At 46.9% G+C, this 14113-nt stretch overlaps 1 protein-coding gene across 4 annotated transcripts in view; it reads left to right on the top strand.

Annotated features, from left to right (window-relative positions):
• Nucleotides 1-2554: 2554 nt before the first annotated feature.
• Nucleotides 2555-14113, top strand: part of PRSS16 (serine protease 16) — a 28978-nt gene continuing 17419 nt past the window's right edge. For all 4 annotated transcript variants that reach the window (XM_083455501.1, XM_083455500.1, XM_083455499.1 and 1 more), the window contains exons 1-3: nt 2555-2743; nt 10456-10646; nt 12411-12510. In XM_083455501.1, coding sequence (XP_083311627.1) covers nt 2668-2743; nt 10456-10646; nt 12411-12510 — 367 coding nt within the window. In that variant the 5' untranslated portion in view covers nt 2555-2667. The remainder of the gene's footprint in view (nt 2744-10455; nt 10647-12410; nt 12511-14113) is intronic.

Raw genomic sequence — 14113 nt, 5'->3', positions numbered from 1 at the left:
CTTATAATAATAATAGTAATAATAATAGTAACAACAACAACAACAATAATATTCTGCCCATCTGAATTGGTTGCCCCAGCCACTCTAGGCGGCTTCCAACATATATAAAAAACATAATAAAACATGGAAAAAAACTTCCCTATGCAGGGCTGCCTTCTAAAGGTTGTACTGTATAGTGACTTATCTTTTTAAAAAATAATAATAATTTGATTTTCCAAAATTTTAAACAAACAAACAAGCAAACAAACAAACAAACATCATAACTGAACTTGGTCCAATCTTAGTAACATGAATTTCATTATATATCATTGTAACGGGTTTCCAAAATAAAACCTCATTAAATTTACTCAGTCCTCTTGATATCTTTGTTTCTTTTCATCTTAACTTTAAACATGTTGTTCTACAACTTCACATATTTAAATCCTTAGCGTATCTATTTCTTTGCAGTATAGTGACTTATCTCCTTGGCTCCGGGGTAGGATAACTCCATACCCTCCAAGTTTTATCGGATGAAAATAGGGACGTCCTCAGGAAAAGCAGGGCATTCTGGGATCAAATCAGAAACCGGAACAGCTTCTGTAAATCAGGGACTGTCCATGGAAAATAGGGACAATTGTAGAGTCTGGGTGCCCTCGTAAGAAGAGGCCTGTTGTTATCAGAACAAAGGGTACCCCTCTAATTCAGGGTCCTGTTTTCACAGCAGGGGCGGACATTGGGCTTTCAAATTTCAGTGGCACCCTGGGCCACATGACGCCAGCCTTCAGCGCCCCTCCCTGCCTCTCGCCTCCCATTCTACATCATTGTAACCTTTGACACCTCCCTTTCCATGGAGGCACAGGTTGCAGCCACAGCAAAGGTGGCATTTTTTCCATCTCCGCTGTATTAAGAAGTTGGTCCCTTACCTTTCCCGCCCTAACCTGGCCACAGTGATCCATGCGACGGTCACCTCCAAGCTTGATTATTGTAACTCGCTCTACACGGGGCTGCCCTTGAAGCTGACCCAGAAACTCCAGCGGGTGCAGAAAGCCATGGCGAGGCTCCTTACAGGGTCCTTGCCGTGGGATCACATTCATCCAGTGCTATACCAGCTGCACTGGCTCCCGGTGGAGTACAGGGTCAGGTTTAAGGTGCTGGTTTTGACCTTTGAAGCCCTATGCGGCCTAGGACCCACGTACCCACGGGACCGCCTCTTCTGGTATGCCCCGCGGAGGACCTTAAGGTCCACAAATGACAACACCTTGGAGGTCCCAAGTCGCAAGGTGGTTAGATTGGTCTCAACTAGGGCCAGGGCCTTTTCAGTACTGGCCCCGACTTGGCGGAACGCTCTGTCACAAGAGACCAGGGCCCTGCGGGACTTGACATCTTTCCACCGGGCCTGCAAGACAGAGCTGTTCCGCCTGGCCTTTGGTTTGGACTCAGTCTGACCCTTATGTTTACCTCCCCTTATGGTTTTGATCTATGGCCTACTTTTAAAATGAGGCTGCATTTTAAATTGCATTTTAACCTGTATTTTAAATTGGTCCCCCCCCCCCATTATGTTTTAACTGTAATTGTACTGGTGTTAGCCGCCCTGAGCCCGGCTCTGGCTGGGGAGGGCAGGGTATAAATAAAATTTATTATTACTATGGCGGTGGCTCCCTCTAGGGCTCTGCGCCTGGTGTGGGCGCCAGGTGCCCCCCATGGAGGACCCAATGAGCAGGACCAGAGCAGCAACTCTTCCCAGTCGTGATTCCCAGTACAGTAACTGGCATTTCAGAAGCATTGTTGCCTTGGGCAAGCAGAGGGGAAAACATGTAGCCACTGCGCCATTACGCTTTAACGCGCCGTCTGCGTTGGTGACCTTTTGAGTTTGCAGAACCCAGTCTCTGCCCCGCGAAGCTTACAATTTAAATGCTGGCAGCTTAACATAAGAGGGGAGTGAACGCGAACAAATGCAGTTTTAGGATGAAGGTCAGCGCTCGGAGGCGCAAGATTTGGGCGCGTCTGTGGTGCCACCTAGGGGCGAGAGATCTGGGTTGACGAAACACACTCCTTTTTTTACGCTTCGTTTTTTGCACTCCCGGCTCCAAGATGATCCCTGTGATCTGTCGTGATTTGTTTGTGTCCCCCCCCCCCCTTTTTCTCTTGGTCTTTTGCTTTCCCCCCGGCAGCGCTGCACGGCGGCTCATAAAGCATTCAGGATCGCCTTGCTCGCTGGATCCAGATCTCTCTCTCCAACCCGCACCTCCCCAAGTCCACACCCTTCTCCTTTGATCCCGGGGCTTCTGAAGTTGCTGTCCGCCACGTGGAAACTGAGCACAGGGGCCCAGGGAAGGAAGAAAGAAAAAGTGACGGGGAGAAACGTCCCCAGAGCGCATTCTCTTTAAAAAATAAAAGCTCGCAGTCTTCCAGTACGAGGATGGGAGGCAGGAAAAGGAGCAGGGGGCGGGGGCGCAAAGGGGACTTTAAAAAAACAACACACCATTGCGAAGCTCCTCCTTGGACGACCTTGATGAACTTTGCGAAGGAAGGAAATCACGGGGTGGGAGGGCAGCTGGTCATGTGAGGCGAGTCCAATAAAGGGGAATTTTGCTTTGCTTTTTCTTTCAATTTGGCTGAGAGACACTTCCCGCACCCGGCAGCTTTGCTAGACCCGGTTTAAGTGAATCAGGAGAAGCTGGGGGAGAAATGGCCTCACCCTCCTCTCCTTCCAGGGTCCTTTGGGGGGTCTTGCTCCTTGCGCTGCTCTCTCTGGCTCAGGCAGGTGAGTGACAGTCCTTCCATCTTATTGTAACTTGCTCTACGCGGGGCTGCTCTTGAAGCTGGCACAGAAACTCCAGCGGGTGCAGAATGCTGCAGCGAGGCTCCTTATGGGGTCCCTGCCATGGGAGCATATACACCCAGTGCTTTTCCAGCTGCATTGGCTCCCTGTGGAGTACAGGGTCCGGTTTAAGGTGCTGGTTTTGACCTTTAAAGCCCTATATGGCCTAGGACCCTCGTACCTATGGGACCGCCTTTCCTGGTATGCCCCGCGGAGGACCTTAAGGTCCATAAATAGCAACATTCTAGACTTCCCGGGTGGGACGCGGGTGGCGCTGTGGATTAAACCACAGAGCCTAGGACTTACCGATCAGAAGGTTGGCAGTTCGAATCCCCGCAAGGGGGTGAGCTCCTGTTGCTCGGTCCCTGCTCCTGCCAACCTAGCAGTTCAAAAGCACGTCAGAGTGCAAGTAGATAAATAGGTACCGCTCCGGCGGGAAGTTAAATGGTGTTTCCGTGTGCTGCTCTGGTTAGTCATGCTGGCCACATGACCCGGAAGCTGTACGCCCGCTCCCTCGGCCAATAAAGCGAGATGAGCGCCGCAACCCCAGAGTCAGCCACAACTGGACCTAATGGTCAGGGGTCCCTTTACCTTTTAGACTTCCCAGGCCCTAAGGAAGTCAGATTAGCCTCAGCCAGGGCCAGGGCCTTTTCAACACTGGCTCCAGCTTGGTGGAACGCTCTGTCTCATGAGATTCTTTCCGCAGGGCCTGCAAGACAGAGCTGTTCTTTTTGCACAAAGCTTTGGCATAGTATATTGTATTTTAAAATGGGGTTTCAGAGTTTTTAGGGGTTTTTGAATGTTCTATGTAGATTTTCAGTTTCATTGTTCTGTATGGGACAATGACAATAAAGATATCATATATCATCAGTCTGGAGGGGGTCCTAAATCTTGGAATGACACAACCCTGGATCCTAGTCAGGGGGCATGTTCTTATCGTCACGCCCTCCCCAGATCAAATCACCTTCAAGGAGGCTATTTTGATTGCGAAAGTCCTCCGGAGGAGGACAGGTCTTGTGACACTTGATTCTATCAGTTAATTATTCACCATGTGAAGAAACCCTTCCTTTTCCTCTCTCCTAAATCCGCGCCAATCCATTTCACTGAGTTACCTAGAGAACAAGCTTTGGGAGAGAGTGGCGTGGAAGCAGTCAGCCGCAGGTCACCTGGTTTTGCATGAAGAAGATCTCAGGTTTAATCCCAGAAGGTCAGCAACGTCTAGGCAACACGATGGCCACGTACATACGCAATAGACAGTCTTCATAGAATTCCTTCAAACCATAACAAAGTCCAAAATAAAATCTTTAGTCTCAAAGTCTCTGAAAATCTTTAAATGCAGCGAGGTACCAGACTTTGTACGATGAAAGACAAGCTGTGAAGCTTTGTGTGTTCAGCAAATATGATGTCCAACACTGAACAATGATTCCGGATATTGACTACTGTTTCGTAGAATTCTTCGTCGGCCTGGTGGGAGGATATAGAATTGCTTCATAAATCCATCTTATTTCGAGTGAATGTATGTAAAGGAAAATATCCAGTGCTGATGTAATAATGTAGTCACTGCTCTGTTGCGTATGTACATGGTCATCGTGTTGCCTAGACATTGCTTTGCAACACACGGGGTTTTGTTTGGTTACTTAATCCCAGAAGGGCCTGAAACTCTGGCGAGATGCTGCCAGTCAGTGTAGGAGACAGTACTGACCTAGAAGATAGACCTGTGCTCTGATTTAGTACAAGGCAGCTTCCTCTGGTCCTATGCGTTGCCCTCTCTCTCCATGCCACATATAATTTTCCAAACCTTTGTCATACCCCTCCTTTGTTATCATTTTCCCTTTGCACTAACTAACCCCAGATACTTTTGCCTTACCATGCATGCCCCAGGCTCTTGATCATATGGAAGTTTATTATTATTATTATTATTATTATTATTAATACCCCACCCATCTGGCTGGGTTCCCCCAGTCACTCTGGGCAGCTTCCAACACATATAAAAACATAAGAAAACGTCAAACATTATTATTGTTGTCATTGCTACATTTGTTAGTTGCTTATGTATATTGTGGACGTGGGTGGCACTGTGGTCTAAACCACTGAGCCTCTTAGGCTTGCCAATCAGAAGGTCGGCGGTTTGAATCCCCGTGACAGGGTGAGCTCCCGTTGCTCGATCCCAGCTCCTGCCAACCTAGCAGTTTGAAAGTGCACCAGTGCAAGTAGATAAATAGATACCACTCCGGCAGGAAGGCAAACGGCGTTTCCGTGTGCTGCTCTGGTTTGCCAGAAGCGGCTTAGTCATGCTGGCCACATGACCCGGAAGCTGTCCGCAGACAAATGCTGGCTCCCTCGGCCTATAGAGCAAGATGAGTGCCGCAACCCCAGAGTCGTCTGCGACTGGCCCTAACGGTCAGGGGTACCTTTACCTTTACCTCTCTCTCTGTATATATACTCTCAAAGCAACTTTGAGGTTGATTTCTAGGTCCCTGTTGCTTATTCAACACCAAACAGAAAGAGCTGCATTTTGAAGGAGAGTGTCCCCTTCAAAATGCACAACAATTTTGCCCTCATCAAAAGCTCTCTTTTTTTGCACAATGTGCTGTAACTCATAAAAACTCCAGACTACACTTCTCAATAAGGCGCTTTGGATTTTTCACCCTATAATAAGTTTTGAGTCACCCTCAAGGAAGCATCCACATCGCCTGCACACTTGAGCTTTCAAAAAACACCATGGCATCACATCCGACGCTACTGGGGCCAGTGTGGTGTAGAGCCAGTGTGGTGTAGTGGTTAAGACCGGTAGACTCGTAATCTGGTGAACCGGGTTCGATTCCCTGCTCCTCCACATGCAGCTGCTGGATGACCTTGGGCCAGTCACACTTCTCTGAAGTCTCTCAGCCCCACTTACCTCACAGAGTGTTTGTTGTGGTGGAGGAAGGGAAAGGAGAATGTGAGCCGCTTTGAGACTCCTTCGGGTAGTGATAAAGCGGGATATCAAATCCAAACTCTTTATTTCTTTTCTCTTACTTGGGGGGTTAATTTTGGCATGAGCCACGGTCAGATATGCTCCCCTGGCCAGTAATTGCCAATATACACAGCCGTGAATGAGAAAATGGGGTGTGTGCAGCCATCATCTCAAAGGGAATGGTCTCTTGGCCACTGATGCAGAAGATGGGGAGTGTTCAAAAGCAGGCCCCCCCCCCAGCTGGAACTTGGCAAAGCTGGGTTCTGGCACCTCTCAGGTGGGCGATTGCCATTACAGTGGTACCTCAGAAGTCGAACGGAATCTGTTCCAGAAGTCCGTTCGACTTCCAAAACGTTTGGAAACCGAGGCGCGGCTTCCGATTGGCTGCAGGAGGCTCCTGCAATCAATCGGAAGCTGCAGAAGTTGTGTCAGATGTTTGGGTTCCAAAGAACGTTCGCAAACCGGAACACTCGCTTCTGGGTTGTGGCTTTCAGGAGCCAAAATGGACGAGTACCAAGGCGTTCAGGATCCAAGGTACAACTCTACGTTTCTGAGCACAATTGAAAGTGTTGGTGCTGACCTTTAAAGCCCAAAACGGCCTCGGTCCAGTAGACCTGAAGGAGCATCTCCACCCCCATCGTTCAGCCTGGACACTGAGGTCCAGCTCCGAGGGCCTTCTGGCGGTTCCCTCGCTACAAGAAGCAAAGTTACAGGGAACCAGGCAGAGGGCTTTCTCGGTAGTGGCACCCACCCTGTGGAACGCCCTCCCACCGGATGTCAAAGAGAAAAATAACTACCAAACTTTTTGAAGACATCTAAAGGCAGCCTAATGTTTAATAGGTTATTGTATTTTAGTGTTTTGTTGGAAGCCGCCCAGAGTGGCTGGGGGGACCCAGCCAGATGGGTGGGGTATAAACAATAAATTATTATTATTAATAATATTATTATTATTAGAAAACAAGGGAGGCATTCATGGTGAGTTCCGGCAGCTCTTTTTCTAGAGAAATAGTACTGGTCAACAACATATTTTTGGATGCAGGGGCATATAAATTTCAGTTCCTCATTGAGGCCGAATGTGCAGATCTGTCTGTACAATCTTCCAACTCTATGATTCTGGGAACTACCAGTGAGCTGCTTTTAGTTGTCATATTCTATCAGCCTTCTTCAACCTGTTGCCCTTTGAGAAGGGCCACAGCTCAGCAGCAGAACATCATGCAGAAGGTTCTCAGATTGGTAGCAGGCATCCCCAGGTAGGATTGGGAGTGAAGAGACTCCTCTCTGAAATCCAGTCAGTGTAAACAATACCAAGCGATGATCTGATCTGGTTTAAGGAAGCTTTCCTATCTTCCTAGATGTTTCAGGATTGAGTGAATTCTCCACTGAGCTCACCAGGTGACCTTGGGCCATGAAGATCACCAGGTGACCTTGGGCCAGCCAGCCAGCTTAGCCTACCTCACAGGGTTGTACTGAAGGTGGAAGAGAACCACGCAGAGCATCTTGAGATCTTTGGAAGACAAAGCTTGTCTATAAATGTAAGAAATAAATACAGGGGTACCTTGGGTTAAGTACTTAATTCATTCCAGAGGTCCGTTCTTAACCTGAAACTGTTCTTAACCTGAAGCACCACTTTAGCTAATGGGGCCTCCTGCTGCTGCCATGCCGCTGGAGCACAATTTCTGTTCTCATCCTGAAGCAAAGTTCTTAACCTGAGGTAATATTTCTGGGTTAGCGGAGTCTGTAACCTGAAGCATATGTAACCCGAGGTACCACTGTAACCAGAACTCAAAAAAAAAAAAAAAAAAAAGAGTTTTTCTTCCATTGACCATTTGGGCAAAAGGGACCCACAATCTTTTGAAGTGTAGGAATTTTCAAGGGTCAGGGCTCAGTCTTGATGGGATACTTTTCACCTTGGGACGCTTCAGATGGACTCCGGAAGGAGCAGCCTCTTGGCTTGGACCCCGCATCAGAGACCTTGATACTCTGCGTTTCTGCTTGCGAGGCAGATTCGGTCCTGCGTGTGCATTTTGCAAACAGGAAACTGACGCTGTGCACTCAGCAGCTTTTGCGTCTTCTGTTTCACAGAAGCGAGATGCCGGAACGTTTGTTAGCTTGCTGCTTTACAGAGAAGCAGTGAAGCACAATCCCCCTTTTGGATGTTCATCTGCCGCTTTCGGTTCCCCAAATGTGGTTTGACCGAGCGTTTGCTTCTTGTCAAGTTCCCCAAATAATATTGTTGCAGGGGAGGTCAGAGAGGTTTGGGTAGAGTACAAGAACAAAAAAACCAAACGCCACACGCCGGCAAACAATTTTAACTACCGCAGGAATAAAACGGGCATACGCATCACAAACAGCAATTCCTCTTTCAAGCCATCTCCAACTAAGGCTGTGGAAACGCTATGCTTTTAAAGTGCATGGCTCCCCCCAAAGAATCCTAGGAACTGTAGTTTGTGAAGAGTGCTGGGAATTGTAGATTGGTGAGATCTGGGAAACGCCCATTTCCCAGAATTCTTTGGGAGAAGATTCAAAGACAATCCACGAAACATTTCAACATTTCAGCGTAGCATAGCATAGTATCAAAGTAATTTTATTTTTATTTGTAGAATACGGATAGATATCTTTTCAAAACGAGACCAAGAGTTCTTTGTGTTAGTTTGTCTCGAACGTGACCTAATATAAATGAGATTACCCAGCGAAAACAAGCTCACGCCTTTTGTTGAGTTTGCATACATACTTAAGGTACATATATAAGGGCTTGTTTATATTTTGGGAATGGTTCAGAGAATCGTAGAGTTGGAAGGGACACTGAATTTTTCCTGATGTTTAGTTGGATTCATGTTCTTAAGTCACAGCATTGTTTTATACTTTTGGGGTGCCCCATGATCATATTATAAAAAAGTAGGGCTCTGTGCTATGAATCAAGCACTCCTGGTAGTCATTTCCTTTTTCCCTGGTGTATTTCTTATAAATTAAAAAAAAATTGGAGTGGCACAAGCAAATTTTTGTTCTGAAAGTGTGGCCCAGAGAAAAAAAATGTTTGAGAACCACTCTCTCTGGCAGGACAGCTGTGTTGGTCTGCTGTCCAAAAACAAGCAAAGAGTCTGGTGCATCTTTTGTTACGGTGCCCTTCTGAAGGAGGGTCCCCACCCCCATCGTTCTGCCCGGACACTGAGGTCCAGCTTCAATGGCCTTCTGGCGGTTCCCTCCCTGCGAGAAATGAGGTTACAGGGAACCAGGCAGAGGTCCTTCTTGGTAGTGGCATCCGCCCTGTGGAATGCCCTCCCACCAGATGTCAAAAAGAACAACAACTACAGTGGTACCTCGGGTTGCATACGCTTCAGGTTACATACGCTTCAGGTTACAGACTCCTCTAACACAGAAATAGAATCATAGACTCGTAGAATCATAGAGTTGGAAGAGACCACAAGGGCCATCGAGTCCAACCCCCTGCCAAGCAGGAAACACCATCAGAGCACTCCTGACATATGGTTGTCAAGCCTCTGCTTAAAGACCTCCAAAGAAGGAGACTCCACCACACTCCTTGGAAGCAAATTCCACTGTCGAACAGCTCTTACTGTCAGGAAGTTCTTCCTAATGTTTAGGTGGAATCTTCTTTCTTGTAGTTTGGATCCATTGCTCCGTGTCCGCTTCTCTGGAGCAGCAGAAAACAACCTTTCTCCCTCCTCTATGTGACATCCTTTTATATATTTGAACATGGCTATCATATCACCCCTTAACCTCCTCTTCTCCAGGCTAAACATGCCCAGCTCCCTTAGCCGTTCCTCATAAGGCATCGTTTCCAGGCCTTTGACCATTTTGGTTGCCCTCCTCTGGACATGTTCCAGTTTGTCAGTGTCTTTCTTGAACTGTGGTGCCCAGAACTGGACACAGTACTCCAGGTGAGGTCTGACCAGAGCAGAATACAGTGGCACTATAACTTCCCTTGATCTAGATGCTATACTCCTATTGATGCAGCCCAGAATTGCATTGGGTTTTTTAGCTGCCGCGTCACACTGCTGGCTCAGTGTGACGCCGCAGCTAAAAAAGCCAATGCAATAGTACCTCAGGTTAAGAACTTTGCTTCAGGATGAGAACAGAACTCGTGCTCCAGCGGCACAGCAGCAGCAGGAGGCCCCATTAGCTAAAGTGGTGCTTCAGGTTAAGAACAGTTTCAGGTTAAGAACACATCTCCAGAACGAATTAAGTTCTTAACCTGAGGTACAATAATAATAATAATTTATTATTTATACCCCGCCCATTTGGCTGGGTTTCCCCAGCCACTCTGTTCGGTTTCCAACAAAATATTAAAATACAATAGTCTATTAAACATTAAAAGCTTCCCTAAACAGGGCTGCCTTCAGATGACTTCTAAAAGTCTGGTACAGTGGAACCTGTGTTCTCATCCTGAAGCAAAGTTCTTAACCCGAGGTACTATTTCTGGGTTAGCGGAGTCTGTAACCTGAAGTGTCTGTAACCCGAGGTACCACTGTATTTCAGCTATGGCTCCCATCAGCTGGCTGGTCCACAAATGCTTGTAAAATAATAACAACCCTGTATGCTGCTGGACTCCTGAGCATTCGTTGAATAGCCGCGATGGCCTGCATTGGGCCGTCTAAATGCCAAGATGCATGTGATCTGAGAGAGCCTGGCATTATGCAGAAGTGCACAACTTCAGGCGTCTTTTCGGTGTCTTCCCCTCCAGGCAGGAATTTCTGGCTGTTCCGCCAGCAGGTCCTGAAGCAGCGAGAGCAGCGCGCGATGCAAGAGGCGTATCTTCGCCTGAGACAGCTGCCTCGGTTCCTGGTCCCAGGGATGTGGGACGCTCCCCTCGAGAGCTTCATCCGCCAGCCCCTGGACCACTTCAACCGACAGGAGCAGCGCACCTACAACCAGGTACGAGGTGCTCGATGATCTGGCAATATCGATGGCGCTTACTTGGGTTTATTATTTCAACTCATGCAGAACCACTCATTCTACATGCCTATTTTATAGTTTTGCTTTTCATCTTTTAGTTCTCCTTTTTTAAAAAAATAATAATTTGATTTTCCAGATTAAAATTTTACATTCACATAACAACATAAAATATAAAAACAAGATTCCAGAGAATCTCCTGGACTTCCCTTCTCCCTTTTGTGGGTCTTATTATTCGTCCTTTCCTTCTGCATCTTTTATAAGAATCCAGATTTTTATATCTCCATTATATCAAAGTTCATCATTACACTACAAGTGTTGTTTTAATCCCACTAACGATTTTAACTGTTTACAATGGCTTTTAAGATAAATTATAAAATTTCCCCATTCCTTATTAAAGTTTTGGTCCTCCTGATTTCTGATTTTTCCGGTCATTTTTGCCATTTTGGCATAGTTCACCAACTTGATCTGCAATTCTTCTCTGGTAGGGATTTTATCCTCTTTCCATCTCTCGGCTAATAGCATCCGCAAATATACATAAATAGTCTTTTCTGCTCCCTTTGAATTTCGGCACCTAGAATTCCTAAAAGAAAAGCTTCGGGGTTTTTTTTTTAAAGTTATTTTAAACATTTTTTCCAGTTCATTATATATCATTTCCTAGAATGCTTTTACTACCTTACACATCCACCATATCATTTTATTTTCCCTTGCTGTGATTATTGTTCCCTCTGTTTTATATACATTATAAAATTATCATCATCATCATTATTATTATGCTTTACATGTGCTGTCTGAATGTTGCCTTAAGGTTACCAGATGTCCCCGTTTCCCGGGGACAGTCCCCAGATTTACAAATCAGTCCCCAAACAAAATCCATTGAAGTTGAAAAGTGTCCCTGGATTCACTGAAAAAAATCTGGTAACCTTACCTTAGGCAAGCCCACCCCCTCTGTAGAGTCATGCTTTGGGGAGGGGGAGTCCCTTTCATTCGTAGTGATATTCCTTCTCGTCTTTGTTGTTGTTGTTGTTTAGTCGTTTAGTCGTGTCCGACTCTTCGTGACCCCCTGGACCAGAGCACGCCAGGCACTTCTGTCTTCCACTGCCTCCCGCAGTCTGGTCAAACTCATGCTGGGAGCTTCAAGAACACTGTCCAACCATCTCGTCCTCTGTCGTCCCCTTCTCCTTATGCCCTCCATCTCTCCCAACATCAGGGTCTTTTCCAGGGAGTCTTCTCTTCTCATGAGGTGGCCAAAGTATTGGAGCCTCAGCTTCACGATCTGTCCTTCCAGTGAGCACTCAGGGCTGATTTCCTTCAGAATGGATCGGTTTGATCTTCTTGCAGTCCATGGGACTCTCAAGAGTCTCCTCCAGCACCATAATTCAAAAGCACCAATTCTTCGGCGATCAGCCTTCTTTATGGTCCAGCTCTCACCTCCATACATCACTACTGGGAAAACCATGGCTTTAACCATACGGACCTTTGTCGGCAAGGTGATGTCTCTGCTTTTTAACATACTGTCTAGGTTTGCCATCGCCTTTCTTCCAAGGAGCAGGCGTCTTTTAATTTCGTGACTGCTGTCACCATCTGCAGTGATCATGGAGCCCAAGAAAGTAAAATCTCTCATTGCCTCCATTTCTTCCCCTTCTATTTGCCAGGAGGTGATAGGACCAGTGGCCATGATCTTCGTTTTTTTGATGTTGATGTTGATGTTTTGATGTCTCTTCTTTACCTCCCTAAAATTCACAGCGATTCTGGATTAACCAGGACTTTTGGCGACGCCCCGACGGACCGGTCTTCCTCTTCATCGGGGGCGAGTCTGCCTTGTCGGTGTTTGATGTGCTGGCAGGTGGGTGTCATGCAACAAATCAGTTGCGGAGATTGGGGAACGAGGTCTCTTACATAGTCATTCATTCATTCATGGCATTTCAACCCCGCGTTTTTCTCCCAAGGTGGCATCTGTGATTGTTATGTACTGAAGTTCTCACCCTGGGCCAGCAGGGGGATACTGTAGATAGTTCAGGTCCACATATGCAAATAAGGAATTGAAAGTGACGTTCAGTGATTCGATAGTTGCAGAAAGTTGTTACAGTTACGTTGTAATGGAGCTCTATATAAGCAGGCTGGCTGAACCCTTCAGTTCAGTTCTGTTCTGGCCTGTGAATAAACAAGAGCTGTTTGAAGAATCGCTGTGTTGTCTGATATGTTCACCCACAACTTAACACTGGCGATGAGCATGGGATCGATGGACATCAGAGCACAGCCAGATGCGGCCACTCTCTGAGCTGAGCTGAATGACTGAGCTGAAACACTGAGCGAAATCACGGAGCAGGGTGAGAGCTTCAGTACATAGCAGTGGTTCTCTTCCTCCTCATTTAATCCCCTCAGCAACCCTGTGAGGTAGGCTGAGAGGCAGTGAAATGAAACACACTGTTTTTTTGAGATGGGATTTGCCAGAGCTTCGCCTTCAACCGCATTTGCAGGGCCCAAGGCTCTGCCCTGGATTGACTGAAGGCATACGGAGCGGCCATGAGGACGTACAAAGTTCCTGCACCAATGCTAGTATGGTTTTGTCGTCCCAAATTCCTGTGAATGGTGTCCATGCGTCTTTTGTCAACATTTAAGCTTTCATTCCCAGTTGCTGGCAATCACCGGTATGCAGAGTGCTGCTGTTCTCCTGTCCAGCTTGCAGGGTGCATCCACACCGTAATAAGAATAAACAATGATTTTATTATTTGTGCTCCGCTCATATGACTGGGTTTTCCCAGCCACTCTGGGCGATCATATATTTAAAACACTATGAAACCACTTTTAACAATCATGGTTCCCCCCCCCCCAAAAAAAAACACCTCTGGGGGCTGTCGTCTGTTAAAGGTGCTGAGAGTTGCCAGGAGAACTACAATTCCCAGATCTTCCCTATGAAGAAAGTTGAAATGTTAAACCACTCTGAGAACTGTAGCTCCGGGAAGGCTTAGGAGTCTCATATCCTCTGTAGTCTTCGAACCTGAAGGTCCCCATCTACACAATACATTTAAAGCAGTATCATATCACTTTAAACCAGAGTTTCCCAAACTCGGGTCTCCAACTGTTTCTGGACTACAACTCCCATCAGCCCATAGTCAGCAGCACCAGCGGTCAGGGATGATGGGAGCTGTAGTCCAAAAACAGCTGGGGAAACCCTGCTTTAAACATTCGGGCCTTCTCCCAGAGAATCCTGGGAACTGTAGTTTGTTACGGGTGCTTAGAGTTCTTAGGAGGCCCGCTAGTCCCCTTCCACGGTTACAATTCCCAGAGTGGTTTCCCAGTCAGTCCCTCTTCCTAGGGAACTCTGTGAATTATGGCTCTGTGAGGGCAGCAGGCAGGATCTCCTAGCCCTCTTAACGAACTACAGCTCCTAGAATTCTTTGCAGGAAGCCACAACTGCTTAAAGTGGTATCGCCGCGCTTTAAACG

The sequence above is a fragment of the Podarcis tiliguerta genome (genome assembly GCF_965153285.1).
Source record: "Podarcis tiliguerta genome assembly, chromosome: 8".
Lineage (NCBI taxonomy): Eukaryota > Metazoa > Chordata > Lepidosauria > Squamata > Lacertidae > Podarcis > Podarcis tiliguerta.
The sequence above is the reverse complement of the archived record's forward strand: the minus strand, read 5'-3'. Positions and strand labels throughout refer to the sequence as shown.